At 46.4% G+C, this 19,521-nt stretch overlaps 1 protein-coding gene across 13 annotated transcripts in view; it reads left to right on the top strand.

The window, feature by feature from the left end:
* The window catches only part of STRADA (STE20-related kinase adaptor alpha), a 30,986-nt gene that overhangs the window by 8,006 nt on the left and 3,459 nt on the right, over positions 1-19,521 (top strand). For 2 of the 13 annotated variants that reach the window (XM_018065333.1, XM_013972090.2), the window contains exons 2-13: positions 329-408; positions 2,468-2,525; positions 4,677-4,705; positions 10,241-10,343; positions 10,857-10,978; positions 12,422-12,530; positions 12,634-12,757; positions 14,805-14,976; positions 15,491-15,595; positions 17,478-17,719; positions 18,005-18,047; positions 18,513-19,373. In XM_018065333.1, coding sequence (XP_017920822.1) covers positions 373-408; positions 2,468-2,525; positions 4,677-4,705; positions 10,241-10,343; positions 10,857-10,978; positions 12,422-12,530; positions 12,634-12,757; positions 14,805-14,976; positions 15,491-15,595; positions 17,478-17,719; positions 18,005-18,047; positions 18,513-18,665 — 1,296 coding nt within the window. In that variant the 5' untranslated portion in view covers positions 329-372 and the 3' untranslated portion in view covers positions 18,666-19,373. Of the gene's footprint in view, positions 1-328; positions 409-2,467; positions 2,526-4,676; positions 4,706-10,240; positions 10,344-10,856; positions 10,979-12,421; positions 12,531-12,633; positions 12,758-14,804; positions 14,977-15,490; positions 15,596-17,477; positions 17,720-18,004; positions 18,048-18,412; positions 19,380-19,521 lie in introns of those variants that run through there. The other 11 variants (XM_018065336.1, XM_018065335.1, XM_018065338.1 and 8 more) reach the window with 9 other exon arrangements.

Raw genomic sequence — 19,521 nt, 5'->3', positions numbered from 1 at the left:
GTAAACAACATGTAAAAACGATGATTAAAAAGAAGGGTAAGCAACCAAAAGAATTAAAGGTAATTGCTTCTACAAAGGGGTCAAGAGAAATTAAAAATTTTTCTAAAAACCTATAACAAACTTCATTTTCCTTACAGAGATGCAGTATTTCAGAATGTATTTGAAAGGTTTATTGTCACTGAAAGTTTCTCTAAAATGTCTTTATAGTCTAGCAATTTGTAGGTTTAGTTCAGTGCTTTGGACGGTAGACTCAGTAAGTTTTTGTTAATCAACAGATATTTCTACAAAAGTGGACTTGACTAACAACTTGTGTCTATTTTCCTTTTAGGTTTAAATTTTTGAAATTGAAGTAGGTCTACACGTTAGGAACTCATGTCTTTTCTTGTAAGTAAACCAGAGCGAATTAGGGTGAGTGTTTTTCTTCTGCCTTTACTATTTTTATTTTCCAAAAAGCAGTGTGTTTTAGCAGATATTGTAGACTTTTTTTTTTTTTCAATGTGATGCTCAGAATCATGTAGAAGGGAGAGATGTAGAAAGTCAGGCAGGCATTGCAGCCTCCACTGCAAAGAACAGAACTTGCAGGCGCACGCTGATTGGAGACACAGAATATCATATGCCCACCAGCTCGTCTGGTAGAAAAGAAACAAGGTGGCTTATTTCATGAGTATCAGTCACACATTAAATGAGTTGCTGGCCCTTCTCATCACAGATATGCACCCACTAATGATCTGTCTGTGTCCTGCGCGTTTTCAGTGAGTTTGTGGGTTTTAAAAATCAGCATCAAATTGTAATCATTGGAACACTTTTTTGAGCCCAGGCCATCAGCAGTAAAAGCACGGAGTCCTGACCACTGGACTGCCAGGGAACTGCCATCATAGGTTTTAACTGAAGACTCTTTGAAAAAATTTATTACACCTGAGAACTTCACTAGCTAAAATGACCTCAGAACAAATACTGGGTTTAGCTTCCATGATTTCGTAAGCATTTAATATCAAGTATTTAAATGCAGTAGTAATCATTTTAAAATTCTTTAACAGTGTATATGTAAAATGAGACATTGTGAATAGACCACCTTCTTTTGTGGCTTGTGGCATCTCAGCTCCTTGACCAGGGATTGCACCTGGGCCATAGCAGTGAAAGCCTGGAATCCTAACCACTAGGCCATCAGGGAATTACCTGAATATACCACTTTCTTTAAATATTAAGGTATAAATTATATTTTGTGGTACAGTGCATATGAATATTTTATATCAAGTTTTTTATTTAGGGTGTTGCTCTTTTACTTGGAAAAAAATTGATACAGAGAAGGATAGAGAATGATGGTATAGTTTCAATTCATAGTCCTTATTATGTAACTTTTTTTTTTTGCAACGTATTTCTGAATGTTCCTTATCTTTTTCTTGTGTTTATGTGGATAAGAATAAAACTTATATTGGAAAGAATAAACTTTGCTATTAAGAGGGAAAAAAAATACAGAATCCTTCCTTGGCCTGAACTCTACCCAGTGGAAAGAAGACCCTCAAGCCGATGGGCTTCCCGGGTGGCGCTAGTGGTAAAGGTTCTCACCTGCCAGTGCAGGAGATGTGGGTTCGATTCCTGGGTGGGGAAGATCCCTGGTGAAGGAACTGGCAACCCATTCCAGTATTCTTGCCTGGAGAACTCCATGGACGGAGGACCCTACCGGACTACACTACAGTCCAGGGGGTTGCAAAGTCAGACGGGACTGAGCACACACGGAAGCCACTAACTTCCTGTTGTAAACTCTAAATGTTGATTCAAGGTAATACCAGCCTTAAGTGAAATGCAGCCTTGTTCCCATGGCTTTTATGTATGAGCTGCTTTTCTTTTTCAGCCTGATTCAGGTGAAACCAGACCTCTGATTGGTACGATGGAAACCCATACTCGTTTGAAATAGGCCAGTTATATAAACCATAGATCAGTCATGCTAGTTCAATCCTTGTAAACTTGGTAGAAAATATAAATGTTGATGATGTCTTTAGAACTCCTACTGGATAAAAGAATATGTAGCTGGCTGATTCCTTTTACAAACTACTAGGGGCTTGTGAAACCCTGTTTCATCCCTGTTTTCTGTGCTGTGAATTTATCATATTTTTTTCAAATTGGCAATAATGACCCAAAGCATCTATAGTAGACAGCCATGGACTGACAGTTTTATATACAGGAAGGACAAAAACAGTCCTCATTATTAGGGCCAGTATACTTGTCGTCTGTTAGATTTAAGAATTGCTCACCAAATTAGACAAAGAAGAATAGAGCAAGGAGTTAATCTATTGTTTTCAGTCGATTTGAATCCCAGTTTCTTTTCAAAACTTGTCCTTAGTAATGTAGCCTAACTATACTGCATGATTCAGTGTTCATAGTTGTATTTTTGTCTTTCTAATGGCTGATCGCTAATTTTTTGTGGCTTGGAAGAAGTACTAATTCTCTCTGGGGTTTTCCTCTTTAGCGGTGGGTCTCGGAAAAGTTCATTGTTGAGGGCTTAAGAGATTTGGAACTATTTGGAGGTAAGTACAGTATGGCTTTTAGCCATCAGTTCAGGATAAATATCACTACCCTTTTCTTGATTACAATCAATTTATAGACATTAGCAATTCCAAGGGAAAGTTGTTATATTTATTTGGCTCTTTTTTGAATCCATGGTTCCCCCCAAATTTGAGGGCTAATCTGGCAGTTAGTTGTCCTTTGCCTGTCTTAATTGTTAAAAAGCCAGTATTTACTTAAAAGCACACGTGTTTCTTCTAAGTATTTGTCAAGTTGAAATACTTAAAAGGAAAAAAATAGGTGTTTAAAAGCCTCTAGCCTTGAAGATTTAAAAAATAAAATTATAATCAGGACAGAGGTAGCAGTGATATAAAAGTTATGGTTTTATGATGAATCTAGTTGACTCATCTTTTCATGAGACTTAAAAGAGACTAAAGGAAAAAATCTGTCAGGACAAAGGCACTAACTTCCTATTGTAAATCCTAAATGTTGATTCAAAGTAAAGTAGATTTACAATTTGGAAGTTTAATAGACCCAACCTCTTCCCTTTGGCTGTTTTTTGAGCTGTTTTGGGAACTGTGATCTTAATTGAAGGCAAGGAAAATTCCTTTTCTATAAAAATAATAGTAATAAAGCCCCATTCTTTGTGTCTGAACACCATAGATACTCACTTTAGCTCCTATAGCTAAGGAAATGGCTTATCAGATTATGTTGGTTAACTGATCCAAAATACCCTGAAAGCCTTGAGTAATTGAAAACTCAAACACGTTAGTTACCAGGTGGTACCTATTAATTTATTTTCCCTAATGCCACTCAGAAAACTTCTGGAGTTGAATTATTCATGAACTTTGTCGAAGGGTTGTGTAAAAGACAAATGAGAGTTTAGAAAAACGATGAGTTATTTTTGTTTTGATTATAAACAAAAAATAATCTACACAGTACAAGCAAGGCTTATGGAGCAGAAATACTATATCTGCTCCCATTCTCATTTTCTTCCCGTCACTAATGGTAACACGATGGTTTAAAAGTAAATACTGGCACTGATGAAAATTGAGTTGGAAGTCCAGTTTATATTAGTTTAAAATATTCTGATTATGTGAATTAGATGAATGGATTTTGATTTCGGTATCTTGAGTGTAGGATTTCTGGGTGTCTTTTGATAATTGCCTAGTCTCTGATCTGAGGAAGATGAAGAAATTGTTCTGTATATTGTTTACAGCTTAATGAAGTGTATATTCAGGTTGATACAGCTTGGGATTTGCCTTCTGCTCTATGAAGACTGGGTTTCATTTCCTTTCACCTGTTCACCTGGCTTCTTTTCTTTGACTGTAAGAAGCCTGTCTTAAGCAACCACTCCTGCCATTTGTATACCAGGAAACTGATCCATGGCACACACACAAAAATCTTATTTTGATAAATTGAGGCTAATTTACTCTGCAGATATTTTGGAGATGTGTAATCATTCCAGTCCTTTGCAGTTAGAATCTTTACTTCGGTTATTTTTCAGAATGGAGAAAATAAAAAGCACAGATACAGAAGTTGTCCTCTTTTGGAGCAGAAAGTTATTTAAGCTGTCCAATGCTTTATTCATGTTCACCAGGCATAGCAGAGGGCCCAAAAGCCTTTGCTTTATTTTCATTCAGAACAGGATGTATCTGACTGAAGAATCAAATTCAGTAATGGTCCCACAAACACAGGTTGCTGTATTAAAACTTCTTTTGTCTTTTTTTTTTTTTTTGGCAAATCTATTTTTTATTTCCTGTACTCCCTGGGAAATCAACAATGTCTATAATTTTATAATGAATTTTTATAAAAGTGTAAGAGTCTGAAACCAGCCTATTGAAAGTAATATTGCTTGCTGATGGAAAGTAATTGTATAACTGAAACTATAGCAATTGAGTCGTACTCAGTAAAGAATACCCGTAGAATAAGAGTCTTGCCAAGTTTTGAAGAGCCATAGATTCATGTTTAAAACCCTGTGTATCAGCAGCATTTTTACTGTGAATCTCTGTGTGTGTGTGTTTATATGTAGCACTGCAGGCAGTTTTTGCTATAAATGACTTAAGTGGTTTCTATTAATAAATATAGTTCTAAGTGTAGTAATTGCTGTTCTGAATGTGGGTGTGTCTTCTGCCGAAAACACAAAATGCCAACAACCAATCTCTCTACTCCAGAGCAGCCTGCGGGTGACGCCCGGAGAAAAGTGAGTGGCTTCCTGGGCTCTTGGTCCAAGGCTGTTGCATGGAGTTGACTTGTGGGGCTCCTTTTGGTTTTTTGGTTGGCTTATCATTTTACATTTCTGCTCGTCTGCCCTTGAGTTTTATTTGCAATATCATTCTTCTTGTGGGGACTCAGGTTTCACCCTGGAGGGATTCTGATGTGTACTTTGAAAACTGAAAAAACATCGCAGGCACTCTTTCTCTCTCCTCCCCCTCCTAGCTCTCCCAATCACCTGGCCGCCCTCTCCAAAACAGAAGAGAGAGAAAGTTTCAACACTCTAGTGTGGTTATCTTGCAGTGTCTAGTGGCATTATATTTTCTGTCCTTAGTCAATTAATAATAGATTTCAGTCCACAGAGAGAATATAGATCTCTGTCTAGATGATAAGGCAGGACTTCAAATCTACTTTAAAAACAAACCCCCAGATTTTAATATACAAAACAGAAAATATAATATTTTATTGGCAGAAGTTTTAAGAATCCTGCCCCACTTCTGACTCTTCTACTTTATTTTACCAATGGGAATAACAGCAGCAAACCAAGCTGTTTCTGATACGGTGAATCAGTGTCTTATACAGAGAGAATCAGAGTCCTTTTCTCCATAGACCTCTTCCTCTTTTCCAGTGACGACCTTGGTGCCTTTTGCAGGCAGCTCCAAGGTGGGTGAAAGATAATGCTGCTGTCTAGGAGTTTATTTTTTTTAGGAGTTTATCTTTGAGTGAAGCTTGCTTGGCAGTGCCTGTCTGTCAGATCCGAATATTTTCCAGTCAGGAGACCAAAAACGTGCCCTATACGAACAGTTAGGTGTTCTTCCTCAGTACAGCGCCAGGTGTATATAGTTTTTATATTTCCCCTGCTGCTGATTTTACCAAAAGTCATCCTGTGTGAAACCTGTGGGAGGTTGAATGTACTTATTTGTTGGGCATTTCACAGATAATGTCTTTGTGTGCTTTATTGCATTTTGGTTTATATTCTTTAAACAAAGTTACTTAATGGTCATTTCTCGATATCAGTAGCTTATGTATTTTTCAAATGCTTCAGAATGAACAAATTACTTTTCACAGTAGGGGAAATAAGAAAAGACTTTGATCGAATTAGTTTCTTTCTCTAGGCAATTTGAGATTACACATTACGCTAATAAAACTATGCCATGCTGTGTTTAAAGAGAATGAACTTCATATCTCATCCTTTTCATCTGAATTTTGACCTCGTCCAGATCTGAAACAGTATAATGGACTAACCTGCCTTTCTTGTGGGAAAATCAGACCAAACCTCTTCCTTTCAAAATATTATTGCCTTTGTTTGTTTTCCCAAATAAAGATCAGTTTCTCTCTGAGTTCAGACTGTAGAACATCCGCAACCCAGAAAGCCTCCATTTTAGGGTCATTTCCAGGCAGTTGGGGACAGAATGGTCGAGGGGCCAAGCAGTCAGCACTAGTTCATTTCGTAAAGTTCCAAACTGCCCAGTGAACTCATTCATATGCCCAGTCACCTAAAGAATTCCGTTTTCTAAAACACTTTAAAGTACTTTTCTGTAGTCAACAGTTGAAATACGTTTGTCAGGTTACAAGCTAATCATATGCGTAATTAAATGAATCATTCCTTACCTAAGCTCAACAGAAGTATGGCTTTAAGGGCATAGGTAGTATGTCTTCTATGCACTCTTGGCAAGAGAAGGGAGGTGGGTAGTTTTAAGAAAAAGTATCCCATCTGTAGTTTTTCTAAAGGGAGTTATTTAAAATGCATGTTAAAAAAAATTTATCTCAGGACTCAAGTGTCTTTCACAGTCCTCTTTTTCAAATTAGAAACACAAGGCATCTTGCCTAGAGATCAGAGGAGAGACCTTAAAACACAGTCGCTCTAGATTTGTTCTCATCGGGGCCATATTGTTAGCTGCTAAAATACACAGTGCTTTCTCACATGCAGGTGTCGGATTCTGATCTGCAGAGTTCCCTGGTAACAGGAGCTAGAGGGTGTGTTGTAGGAGGGCTGGCATTCATAGCCTAGGTCTGTTTGTTGAACTGTCTCCAGTGGAACGGGCTGGTACGTTTGCTTCTCCTCTTCAACCCATGGAAATAACAAGGTCATGGGCAGAAAACCTGAGTTCAAATGTTGGCTTAAGTTTTCTTTTTTTTTTTCCTTTTTTTGGCCACACCGTACCAGGGAAGTCCCATAAATGATTCTTTTTTAAGTAGATGCCAGCATGGTTGTGCCTCGGGGAATACATCGGTGAAGAGACAGACAGGCCCTGTCTGCACAGAGCTTATATTCTAGCATAGAAGACAGACAGTAGACAAGCTGCAGTGATCCCCACAAAGAAAATCCCAGTGATCCCAGTGCGGGAGAAGAAGCGAGGTGACGTAATAAAGTGACTGGGAGCCTGCTTTCCTTTGACTAGAATAGATGACATTAAGTTGCAGCCTCGGAGGTGAGGAAGCATCGATGAGAAGATGGGGAGAGCAGGGAAGGAGCAGGTCAGGCGTGATCCAAAGGGACAGCTGGCGTGCATTTGCTACGACCACTTGCTCACGGGGGTCAGGTGCAGCGAGTCCGGGCAGTGAGGCAGTGGCCGAGTCAGGTGGACCTCGGAGGCCAGAGTAGGGGCTGGGTCTGAAAGCAGCCCCCTGGATTTTCTGTTAACTGGCGACCCTGCTTTTCCTGAGGGTAGATTGATACTTGAGAGAACAGCTAAGCAGAGTGAGAATATGTGTAGCAGGTTTCAGGTTCAAGGTTATGATGGCTGTCTCCTCGATGAGCACCTCCTGCCGCTGAGATTCTCCACAGCTGGGGGTCGCCACCTTGCAGCTCTCGGCTTAGGCTTTTTGCTCAGATCGCTACTCTGTTTTGTTCCTTGATGGTCTGAATCTCTCTCAGCTGCGTGAGGCACCTGGCGTGTAGTAACCAGTATCTGGTCTGAAGATGAGACTTTGAAGAAGCTGCAGTAGCTGTTAAGTGATCCTGGAATCTGTTTTCAAAGCATCTGAAAGCACAGCTATGTGCAGAAACCAAAAGCAAACCAATCTTAACCGTGGATCAAGCTCTAGGAGTCTCTGTTTTCTCCATTTTCTCTGTTCCACCTTCTTTGTGGAACAGGAGAACGACCAAAAAGTAGACAGCAGGAGAGGGAGGGGAATAGGATTCATGTCTACCGAATACCTGTGATCCACCGAGCAGCGCTGAGCTCTGTGCACTTCACCTCCTCTCATCGTCTGAGCAACTCCAACTCCGTGAAGTGGGAATTATTCCACTGATGAGATAACGGAGATCCCAGGGGTCAGAGGGACTTGCCCAGGGTCACGACACAAGTGACAGACTGAGTTCAAGTTCAGCCTCTCCCTGGCCCCTAAGCCTTGAGTCTTAGCATTATCCCATATGTTTTGCTTCAGATAGCCTTTCCCAAATTATCTTCCCCCAGATTTAACAGATGTAAGACACACAAGGCAGCTTTGAGAAATATGTTCGGTTAAACAGTGTTAGTCTTTGTCAAAACTGCAGAACTTCTCAAAACCTTTAACATGCGTGCACCCCTTGTGATCGTCCATGAGATGGAGTGTGTTGCATGTTGTAACTTAACTGGGTGTGTAGACTGTTTTTTATGCATTAACTGCCAGGATCAGTGCTCCATGGGGCCTGCTTTGGGGAAAGCAAAAAATGATAGAAGAATGGACAAGAGACAGAAGCATTTTCACTCTGGAGGAAATCCACATGGCCAGTAAATACATGAAAAGATGCTCAACTTCATTAGCATTCGGAAGTATAAATCAAACCCACAAAGAGATTGGCAAAAATTAAGTCCAAATACACCAAGTGTTGAGGAAAAGCTGGGTTGACAAGAGCAAGAGTATTGCTGGCGAGAGTGTAAACTGATATAACCTTTTTAGAAACCAATTTGGCATTTTTCTCCTAAAGTCAAATGTTTGTATACCCTGTGACCTCCAGTTCTACTGCCCAGTATAAGCTTTAGCGTAACTCGTGCATGTATGTGTCAAGGGACCCATTCGAGTGTGTTTTTAGTGGCACAGTTCATAACAGCCACTGAAAAGCAACCCCAAAAGCCCATCATCATTGGGAGGATAGACTGAAGTTGTTCAAAAGGTGAATGTTACACACTGTGGCTAAATACAGCAGTATAGGTGAACCTTAGACATGTAAAGTCGGTTAAATGAAGACTGCACTTTGCTGACAAGGCTCAACTTTGCTTGACTGGGTTCCTCTTAGTGTAAGCACTGCTGGAGACAAAATCCCGTTTGGTTTCTTGCACCCCCGGCAGCATCAGTTGTTTTGAAAGCAGATGTGTTTCAAATGTCAGGGACACCCCATAAAGTGATACCAGAACATTTCTCAACTCACACACTGCTGGCTCATGCTGAGCCAAGAGCCTCTGAGTCTTTGAAGACCTTTTCCTAATCAGAGGGCAGGTTTATGAACGCAGCCTATGAAATACGAGCTGGTCTAAGAGTCTTCTTTTCAGTTAGACACACATCTGAAGAAAAGAGGATCCAAGAGAAAAGTACTGATAGGCCTTAAATAATACAGATAAAGTTAGATCTGGAAGAAGGACACTGAGCCTATTGAACTGAAGGAAGAGCTGTTGGCCTGCCGTTTACTTTTTTGGGCATTTCCCATCGGGACCTCATCTGTGATGCCCGCATCCGAAGTGGCTGAGACCCAGCTTCATCTGCAGCTGAAGTGCACGGGGAGCGGGTCCCTTCTGCTCCCTGGGATGAGGGCCAAGACCCGATGGTTCTGTTCCCTGCCTGTAGCCCCATGCGTTAGCTGTTTTCTAGCTTCCCTTGGAAATGTCAGGGAATGACTAGTCTGGCCTCTTTTTTTTTTTTTTTAAATTATTTTGCTGTATGAGGTCTTAGTTGTGGCCTGTGGGATCTAGTTCCCTGACTGGGGATTGAACCTGGATCCCCTGCATTGGGAGCTCAGAGTCTTAGCCACTGGACTGCCAGGGAAATCCCTTGGCTGGCCTCTCGGTTTGCTCAAGAGGGAGACTCTTATGGCCAGTAGTGAGATTCAACGTTTGATCTTTGGGAATTTTTTTAAATCAGGATCTTAAAAATAGGACCCTAATGCAGCTGGAAATCCAAGAGAACCCCCTACCCACCCATCTCCCTTCTCTTTTCTAAATATGCCTTTCTCTGGACATCCTTTCCCAGGTAAGAATTTCAGAGCTTTTAGCTATGACCCAGCTAAAGCCACAGCTTTTAGCTATGAGATGAGCCAGTTGTTGAGAAGGACAAGCAAATCAACTGTCAACTACACCTGACCCTCATCCCCATCCATATTTGTAGTTAGCCCTCACACGTACTCTTAATATTGGTGCCAGTGACTGCACTGCACTGGTGAGATTTTACTTTACCTTTCTCATCAAACAGTGCTGGAACTGCGCCAGAGTCCAAATTTGTATGTTTGTTTAGATGCCAGTCTCCTCATGGGTCTGAATTACTGTCTTCCCCATTCCCACGCCTGTGCCCAAGCTTCTCTCACTAACCCGTGTTTCTTTTCCTGCAGACCAATGAGGCGAGCTCAGAGTCGATAGCACCCTTCTCTAAGCCGGAGATCATGAGTAGCTTCCTGCCAGAGGGAGGGTGTTATGAGCTGCTCACCGTTATAGGTAACGTCCAGGACTGTCATGCTCCAGGGGACTGCACTGGTCTTTTCAGCACCCTCAGATGAACGTGTGCCAGAAGCTTGTCAGCCAGTTAGCAGGATATGTGGTGACAAAGCTGGCTTTTTGGGGAGGGTCTTCTGTGGTTTTCTTCTTTGAGGTATGGAGAAAGAGATCAATCACGTTTTCAGGAGAGGAGCTCTTTTTCAGTTCTCTTCTGCACGCTTCTGGTGTCCTGGGCCATCATCAGTTAGAATAGTTGTCTGAGAAGGAACCGACAGAAGAAGAAAAAATCAAGACATAACAGAAGTGAAAGTTTTAACTTGAATTTTCTTTTAAAATCAAGTCTTTTTTTTTTAATTGGGGAATAGTTGATTGCCAATGTTGTGTTAATGTCAGGTGTATAGCAAAGCGTTTCAGTTACTCATATACATATATTCATTCTAAAATCAAGTCTCTTTAAAGAAGATGAAAACTGGTGTTGCTCTTGTCCCTGTTTACGGCCTTCTTTTCTTTTAGGCAAAGGATTCGAGGACCTGATGACAGTGAATCTAGCAAGGTACAAACCAACAGGGGAGTATGTGACGGTACGAAGGATTAACCTCGAGGCTTGCTCCAACGAGATGGTGACGTTCTTACAGGTAATCAGAAATGATTGTGACACTTGGAGGGGGGCTGTAGTCCCAGTAGTAATTACAAGGATGTTTACATCTGTCTTCTGAAATAGCTGGCAGGAAACGAAAGTGGACCAAGCCAAGAAGGTAAGGAAGCTCTCGGTGAAGGATCTCAGACATTTGGTGTTAAGGGTTGTGTGCCACTGCTCAGCCCGATGTGTATTTCCCGCTTCTCTAGAGACTCTCTGTGGCTCATTTATTCATGTATTTGTTATTCAGCGAGGCTAAGTAACTCACCCCTGGTCACATACACACTAGTAAGTGACAAGCTCCACACTCAGTCTCTTTTCTGGTGCAGGGAGGAGGGCCTGAGTCAATGTTGGTTGGGCCCCTTCCCCTTCTTCAGGTACAGCGCTTTTCTGAATCCAACTCATCTGAAGGTGCTCTAATACCAGTTCATATGTTCAGAGTAGGTTTGTGGGTCTCAGGGTGGGACAGAAAGTCAATCCTAGCTCAGTTATTTGGAAAAAAAAAAACATACCTGAGTTTGTTCGAGAGCGCATTGGGCTCTGTGATTCTTTTCTTCATTCTGTAGAGCTGTGGACAGGTTAGAAGGGGCTGGCTGTTTGGCCTTGGCTCATTTCCCAGGGGCCAGGACCCTGGAGTTTCTGCAGTTCTTTTGTCCAGTTTTTTTTTTTCACATCTTTTGTCCAAATTTACTTTAGAATTCCATCAGTCTTATGCTTTCTATAGCTGCTTTTGAGGAAAGGAGCTCTCAACCGGAGGTCGCTGGAGAAAGCTCTTCTAACGTTTAGTAGTTGTTCTTAGTGTGCTCTTTCCACATTCCCATCTCTAACAACACTTGCCTTTGTAATAGGCAAACATGTTGTTGTTGTTGCTTTCTTATCTTAAAGAGTGGTGTGCCTTGGCCCTTGCGGTTGAGCTAAGCTTTCAACTTCCCGAGTCTTCAGTCTGCAGTCTGTTTTCTTGTCTCTGAGGCAGTGCCCTGCCACCCTCTGCTGTCTCGGCCATTGCCCTGGCGGTGGGGAATGGTTCTCAGGCCCTTTAGGATTGGCTGGCAGAGCCAGAGCTAGGCAGAAGCTGGCGGAGCAGGGCCGACTTCCCTGCAGAGACAGCAGAGCCTGGCTCCTGTCATCCCGGTTCCGGCGGCTCCCGGGATTCTCGGTCCCCGTAGTGTTTGCACTGCCACTACCATCTTGCGCGTTCTCCTCGGTGCCCCTTGGTTCTTTTTGATTATTATTATTAATATTTATTTGGCTGCACCAGGTTGCAGCATGCAGCCTCTTTTAGATGCAGCATGCGAACTGTAAGTTGCAACATGTGAGATTGAGTTTCCTGGCCAGGGATCGAACCCGGGCCCCTGGCGTTGCAGAGTGTGGAGTCTGAGCCACAGGACCACCAGGGCCGTTGCTGCCCCTGGTTCTGACTGCAGCTCACCAATGCTTGCAGGGGGAACTCCATGTCTCTAAACTCTTCAGCCACCCCAACATCCTGCCCTACGGAGCCACCTTCATCGCGGACAACGAGCTGTGGGTCGTCACGTCGTTCATGGCATACGGTGAGTGGGCAGGGGGTCCTGGCGGAGAGGGGTTCTGCGCGCTCTGCCAGCAGCTCGCTCACGTGCCGCCGCCCTTCCCTGTCCCGTCGGCCCTCTTCCTCAGGCTCGGCCAAGGACCTCATCTGCACGCACTTCATGGACGGCATGAGCGAGCTGGCCATCGCTTACATCCTGCAGGGGGCGCTCAAGGCCTTGGATTACATCCACCACATGGGCTACGTGCACAGGTGCTCGCTCTCGCCGGCCTCTCTCCCTTTACACGAGCGGTGTCTGGGATCGTGAGCCCTCAAAGGAACGGCTGAAGGCTGAAGTCAGTCAAGCCAGAGGTTAAACCGAGGCACGAGTCCGGCCCTTGCCTCTGCTGGGGGCGCGGAGCGTTTGCCCTGTCCGTGTGAAGCTGCTGGCTTTCTCTTTACCGAGCAGCTTTTTCCTGAGGACTGTGTGAGGGGACTGACTAGCCAGCGTGGGCCTCTGCACCCACCCCTTCCCTCCTTGGAGCGGCCCTGCTGGGGTGTGCTCCCCGGAGTCAGCCCTCAGCTTGGGGGCTCAAGAAAAGACAGATGGCTCAGTAGATGGTGTTGGGGAGAAGCAGTTCCGGGTAGGGAAGATGGTACAACCAGGACCTCTCCCTAATTCCACGTGCAGAGGAGTAGTTCAGATGTTTGCAAGGCCTAAATGCAAGCTCTAGGCTTACACAGAAGGAAATGCAAGGAAATATTTTTGTGCCCTGAGGTGTACCATAACTTCTAAATGTTTTACACACAAAAAACATAAGGCCAAAAAAAAGGATTTGATTAGATTATATCAAGATTAAAGCTTTCTCTCTAATACAGGGCACCAGGGACAAAGTTAAGAGAGGAATTAGAGTGTGGAAGCTGTTCATTTTGTCCAAAACCAATTTTGTGAATCGGTAAGAAAAAGATAGCGAAGCAATAGAAAAATGGGCAAAGGATATGAAGTTCATACAAGGGAAAACCCAAAAGACTGATAATGGTCATACGAACAGACACTCAGCGCGGCTCCTCAGGTGGCGCAGTGGCGAAGAACCCGCCTGCCAGTGCGGGAGACCTAAGAGACTCAGGTTTGGTCCCCGAGTCGGGAAGATCCCCAGGAGCAGGGAACGGCACCCCACTCCAGTATTCTTGCCTGGGAAATCCTACGGACAGAGGAGCCTGCCGGGCTACAGCCCATGGGGTCACAAAGAGTCACACATGACTCAGCAAGAATCAGAAAATCAAATGAAAACAAGGTGATGTCACCTTACGCCCATGGGGGCCCTGGCAGGGATTCAGACGCTGGGTGAGGACTAGGGCGGTGAGGAGGTGGGCCTCCCATCCAGATGGTAGAAGGTGGCCCCACGCAGCCAGTCAGCGTCACTCAGACCCGGGGCCATCGGTGCTGCCTCTGGGTGCACACCCCAAAGAAGCCCTCCCACAGGCCCCTCAGGGGATGTGTGCATAGACGTCTGTATTCATATTCGTGCTGGTTAGAGTCAATGTGAGTGCCCCTTCCTAGAAGAATGGATTAGTAAATGTCAGACCCCACTCCAGAGTGCAGGTGGCAATTAGAAGCAACAGTGAGGTGTATACCATTGGCAGCACGGTGGAGCTCAGAAACATAACCCTGAAACATGGGCTGCCTAACAGTACCGTTAGGTCAAAACAAAATGCGTGCGAAACAGCAGTACACTTTATGAGAACACCTACAGACAGAAAGTACAGATTAAAGGCAGCAGAGGAAGTCACTAGAGGAAGAGTGGTCTGTGAGCAGAAAAGAGAACTTGAACAAAACATAAATAAGTTTTAAAACCTGGTAATGTGTAAATGGGGTCATGATGTTTTTTCTGTTTCCATATGTTTGAAATTTTTCACAAAAATACATGTTCATGTATATATAATATATATGTGTATGTGTACTCACATATTATATGTATATATATGTTGTTTAGTGGCTAAGTCACGTCCGACTCTTTTGCAGTCCCATGGACTGTAACCCACCAGGCTCTTCTGTCTATGGGGTTTCCCAGACAAGAATACTGGAGCGGGTTGCCATTTCCTTCTCCAGGGGATCTTCCTGACCCAGGGATCCAACCTGAGTCTCCTGCTTGGCAGGTGGATTCTTTACCACTGAGCCACCAGGGAAGCAGTGATCTGTATGTATGTGTGTAATACACACCCCAGGGGGGAGAGCTGGCTGGGTCTAGTGTGTGAAGACAAAGCTTTGTGCTGTGAGGGCCTCCTCCGCCGCCCAGTGACACACCCTCCCCACCCACAGGAGCGTCAAAGCCAGCCACGTTCTGATCTCCGCTGATGGGAAGGTCTACCTGTCAGGTTTACGAAGCAACCTCAGCATGATCAGCCACGGGCAGCGGCAGCGTGTGGTCCACGACTTCCCCAAGTACAGTATCAAGGTTCTGCCCTGGCTCAGCCCAGAGGTCCTCCAGCAGGTCGGTGCCCTGGATCTCAGGAGCCCCCACCCCCACCAACTTGTGATACCGCCCCCAAGGAGGCCTTCAGGAAATTCTAGGGATGAGGGGTGCCCTCTGCTTCTGAGCTGAGTTGGGGGTTCTTGGAGAGAGGGCTCTCCTGTTGGCCGGTAGACCTGGGAGGCCCCTTGCGGCACAGGGATGCTGTGTCCCTGGCAGGTGATGTCATTACCCCTGGCGGGTCCTGAGCTGCACTGAGAGATGCTCCCATCTTATGGGAAGAGAGAGCACCGAGTTCTCGAGCATTTGGCGCGCTCTGCATCCCTGTGCTAAGCAGAGCACTTCCTCCTGCTCCCACATGGCCTTAGCCAGACACTTGTTCATTCCAAAATAGCAGCGACTCCTCAGTGTACAGGTGAGGGAAGCCTCGCAGCTCGTCCCGATTTGGGGAGTTTCTGCTCCACCTGCTTCTTTGTCTAAGAACAACGACCAAGGCTCCAGTGGAGTGACCTGTGGCTTTTCTCTCCTGATACAGAATCTCCAGGGTTACGATGCCAAGTCTGACATCTACAGTGTGGGAATCACGGCCTGTGAGCTGGCCAATGGCCACGTCCCCTTTAAAGACATGCCTGCCACCCAGGTGAGCCTGCAGCTAGGGATCTTCCTTCTGTCCTCCTTTCCTGTCTGCCTCCCACAAATGCTTATTGAGGACCTGCACACTCTGGACACCAGCCTGAGATGCTAGGATGAACAACCCAGGCCTTTCCTTCAAGAGCCCGTGTGTGTGTGTGTGTGTGTGTGTGTGTGTGTGTGTGTGGTGGGGGGGAGGGTGTGTGTGTGTGTGTGGTGGGGGGAGGGTGTGTGTGTGTGTGTGTGTGTGTGTGGTGGGGGGGGAGGGTGGGGGGGATAGTTGCGTAACTTGTGTAACTGTTTACTTGTGTCTGTGATAATTGTGGAAATGGAGCCCAGGAGGTGGGGGTCATAGAAGTAAGCACTGCTCATAATCACAGGCCTGGAGCCTACATACCAGGTGTCTGTTTTTACTTTTAAACTGATACCCCCCCAGCTTTTGGCTGCACCACATGGCATGTAGGATCTTAGTTCCCCAGCCAGGCATTGAACCCATGCCTGCTGCAGTAGAAGTGTGGTCTTAACCAACTGGACTGCCAGGAAAGTCCCTGAGAAATTTTTCAAGCTTATAAAATGTGTTTTGTTTTTTTACTTTGATCAGTATACCTGGAAGCTGTTGTTCTTCAGATACTAAATCATGTCCAGCTCTTTGCAACCCCATGGACTGCCACACACCAGGCTTCCCTGTCCTCCGCTATCTCCCGGAGTTTGCTCAAGTTCATGTCCATTGAGTTGGTGATGCTGTAGAAGGCCGATTTCTAAGTTAGAATTAGACTTCTCAGGTTCAGTGCTACCACTTTCCAGCCAATACCTTTGCAACCTCCAGCCTCCTCCTGTTCATGCTTCCTCCACTTTTTAAAACTTACTTATTTTTAGTTGGAGGATAATTGCTTTACAATAGTGTGTTGGTTTCTGCCGTACATCAGCATGAATCAGCTGTCGGTGAACGCAGGTCCCCTCCTTCTTGAACCTCCCTCCCACCTCCCGCCCTGTTCACGCCCCTTTGCACTGCCTGCTGCCCTTGGCTTCTTGGCGCACATGCAGCCAGGAGTCTGCGTTGTCTCCCTTGGAGCTGGACTTAGGGAAGAGACTTATCCAGGTCTTGCCAAGTCCAGGAAGTGGACTTGGGTCGTTTGGGTAAGGATTACCTGGGCCCAGAGTTCCTGGAGCATGATCTAGACCTGGAAGGAGGCGGTGGGGGCCGGGGTCAGGGGGTTGTGCCCGTTGAGTAAGCCTCTCCTTGAGCCCACAGATGGCTTGCCCTGTGGGGACACGGGCGGCTGAGGAGGGGCCAGAGGGCCGCTCTAGAGGAGGGAAGCTGGGGCAGCTTCAGGGAGGCGACACTTGAGACTTGAAGGCAAATAGGAATTAACTAGGTGAAGAATGGGAGCTTCCAGTGGAAGGAAACTTTTCAGCAGAGGGAACAGCCTGTGACAGGCCCAGTCAAGAAAGAACAGAATCTGAGGACAGGAGGTAGTTGTATGGCTGAAGTATGAGTGCTTCTGCGGGGCTGCCAGTGGCGTGGCTGGAGAAGGAAGCCCAGGCAGGTCACGAGGGCCTTTGCGGGCCAGGCCAGCGTGTTCCATTCTTGTCCTAGGGCCTGTGGAGAACTGTCAAAGGCTTCTGAGCACAGGAGTGGTAGCATCAGATGCATGTTTCAGAAAAGTGAGTCTCGCAGCCAGATGAGCTCTGGTGGACTAGACAAGAGGGTGTGGATGTCTGTCTAGGTACAGCATCGAGAAAATCAAAGTAAGACAGTGACAGGCCTTTTCCCACTTCTGTCTTTGCTGCCCCCAAATCACTCGTGTGTTTGGGGAAAAGTGGACTTGTGAAGGAACTCTGTGGTCCTTCTGGGGGCCCCTCCAGCCCGGCCCTGGCTCTGTCCTCCCCAGATGCTGCTGGAGAAGCTGAACGGCACGGTGCCTTGCCTGCTGGACACCAGCACCATCCCCGCTGAGGAGCTGACCATGAGCACCTCACGCTCCGCGGCCAACTCGGGCCTGAGTGAGAGCCTGGCCCCCAGCACCCCCAGGACCTCCAATGGCGACTCGCCCTCCCACCCCTACCACCGCACCTTCTCGCCCCACTTCCACCACTTTGTGGAGCAGTGCCTTCAGCGCAACCCGGACATGAGGTGCACCTGCGGGGCTTAGGGTGGGCCTTGCAGGGAACCCTGGGCTGGCGGGGGTTGGAGACGATGCATCTGTCCGGGAAAGGTCTGGGTTCCCCGGAGGAGTCTGAAGTCCCCACAGTGGGAGCGGGTGGCCCAGGGTTTGCCAGGAAGCCAGTTGGGTCACTCTGGCTATTGTTTCTTGAGGAGCCGAGGGAAGGAGAGGGGCACTTGAGGGTAAGGCAGCAGCAGCAGGATTCTGGAAATGACACAGGGCTGATGCTGGCCTCTTCTCTCCTTCCTCTGCAGACCAAGCGCCAGCACCCTCCTGAACCATTCTTTCTTCAAGCAGGTACAGTAGCCTTCCCTGGGCCCCCTGCTGGTGATTTTCCTTGCTTGTGGCTTCCACCCTCAGTCCCCTTAGTTTTGGGTCTTTAGATATTGTCTCCTCCTCCCTGGTGGAGGCTCAAATGGTAAAGAATCTGCATGCAGGGTGGGAGACCCAGGTTCAGTCCTTGGGTCGGAAGATCCCCTGGAGAAGGGGATTCTTGCTTGGAGAATTCCACGGACAGAGAAGCCTTGCAGGCTACAGTCCATGGGGTGGCAATAAGAGTTGGACATGGCTGCATGACTAACACTTGGATTTTCCCGATGGGTCAGAGACATGACTGTGTTTCCAAAGTCCATTACAGGCGCTGCTCCTTCCTCTCCCCTTAGAGACTCCTGCCTCTAGCCCCTGTCTGTCCCTGAGCCATGGTCGCTTGCCCCACCATGTCCTGAGGCTGAAACAGGATCCACCCGCAACTCTCTTCCCCAGATCAAGCGACGTGCCTCAGAAGCTCTGCCTGAGTTACTCCGACCTGTCACCCCCATCACCACTTTTGAAGGCAGACAGTCTCAGGATCACAGTGGGATCTTCGGCCTGGTAACAAACTTGGAAGAGCTGGAGGTGGACGACTGGGAGTTCTGAGCCTCTAAAGAAGGTGCCTGTTCTTCATCCTGGGCTGCGTGCGCCTCCGGGACCCTTCCCGAGGGCTAGCCACATTCCCACCCTCCTGGGGGCAGATGGGGCAGAAAGGACATTTCCACCAGGAGAGCTGGCTGCTTAGGGACTGGAAAGGCAATTCTTGGAGAGAAACTTTACTGCTTCAAGGCTTTTGAGACATGAGGGAACCCCAATACCCAGGGATCAGGAGGGGCCAGAAATCTAACATTCCCTGTCCTGTGAGCTCAGGCAACCTGACCTCTGCAGAAGGGAGAGCCACTGTCCTGTCCTGGCCGTGGGGTTGTGAAGTCCAAGCCCAGGGTTAGACTTGCCTGGGGAGCTGTGGCTTCGTATGCTGGCTCTCCCATCAACCTAGTTCCATTCTTCTCCCCTACTCTCAGATCCTATAGGTCCATGGAGGGACCCTGCCCCATTCCCCCAGGCCTCTCCCTAATAACTGAAGGACAGGGTATTCTTTTCTCTTTAAGCACTAGATTAAGGCTTGGGTGGTCCATCCTCCTTCTACTCGGCCCCTGACACCTCACCTTGGTTCATCTGGGGAGCTCCTTCCTTTCCCACCAGGAGCCCATCTAACTGACCCCTGCTGGCTGCCTTGGTGCTGCCCAGCCTGAGGGGCTTAAGTTCTAAGGCCATGTTAGTTTCATTGCCAGAACAAATTAAAAAGTTCCAGAGAATCCACTGGAGAGTGACATTGTCGTGCGTTGGCCATGCAGGCTCGGACACAAGTCATCCCGCCCTGGGTTCTGCCATCTGAGAGCGTTTCCATGCATGTCCATGGAGGCATAGCGGTGACCTCCTTCACGAGACAGCCTCAACAACA

Source organism: Capra hircus, chromosome 19, assembly GCF_001704415.2.
Source record: "Capra hircus breed San Clemente chromosome 19, ASM170441v1, whole genome shotgun sequence".
In the NCBI taxonomy this organism is placed as follows: Eukaryota; Metazoa; Chordata; class Mammalia; order Artiodactyla; family Bovidae; genus Capra; species Capra hircus.
The sequence above is the reverse complement of the archived record's forward strand: the minus strand, read 5'-3'. Positions and strand labels throughout refer to the sequence as shown.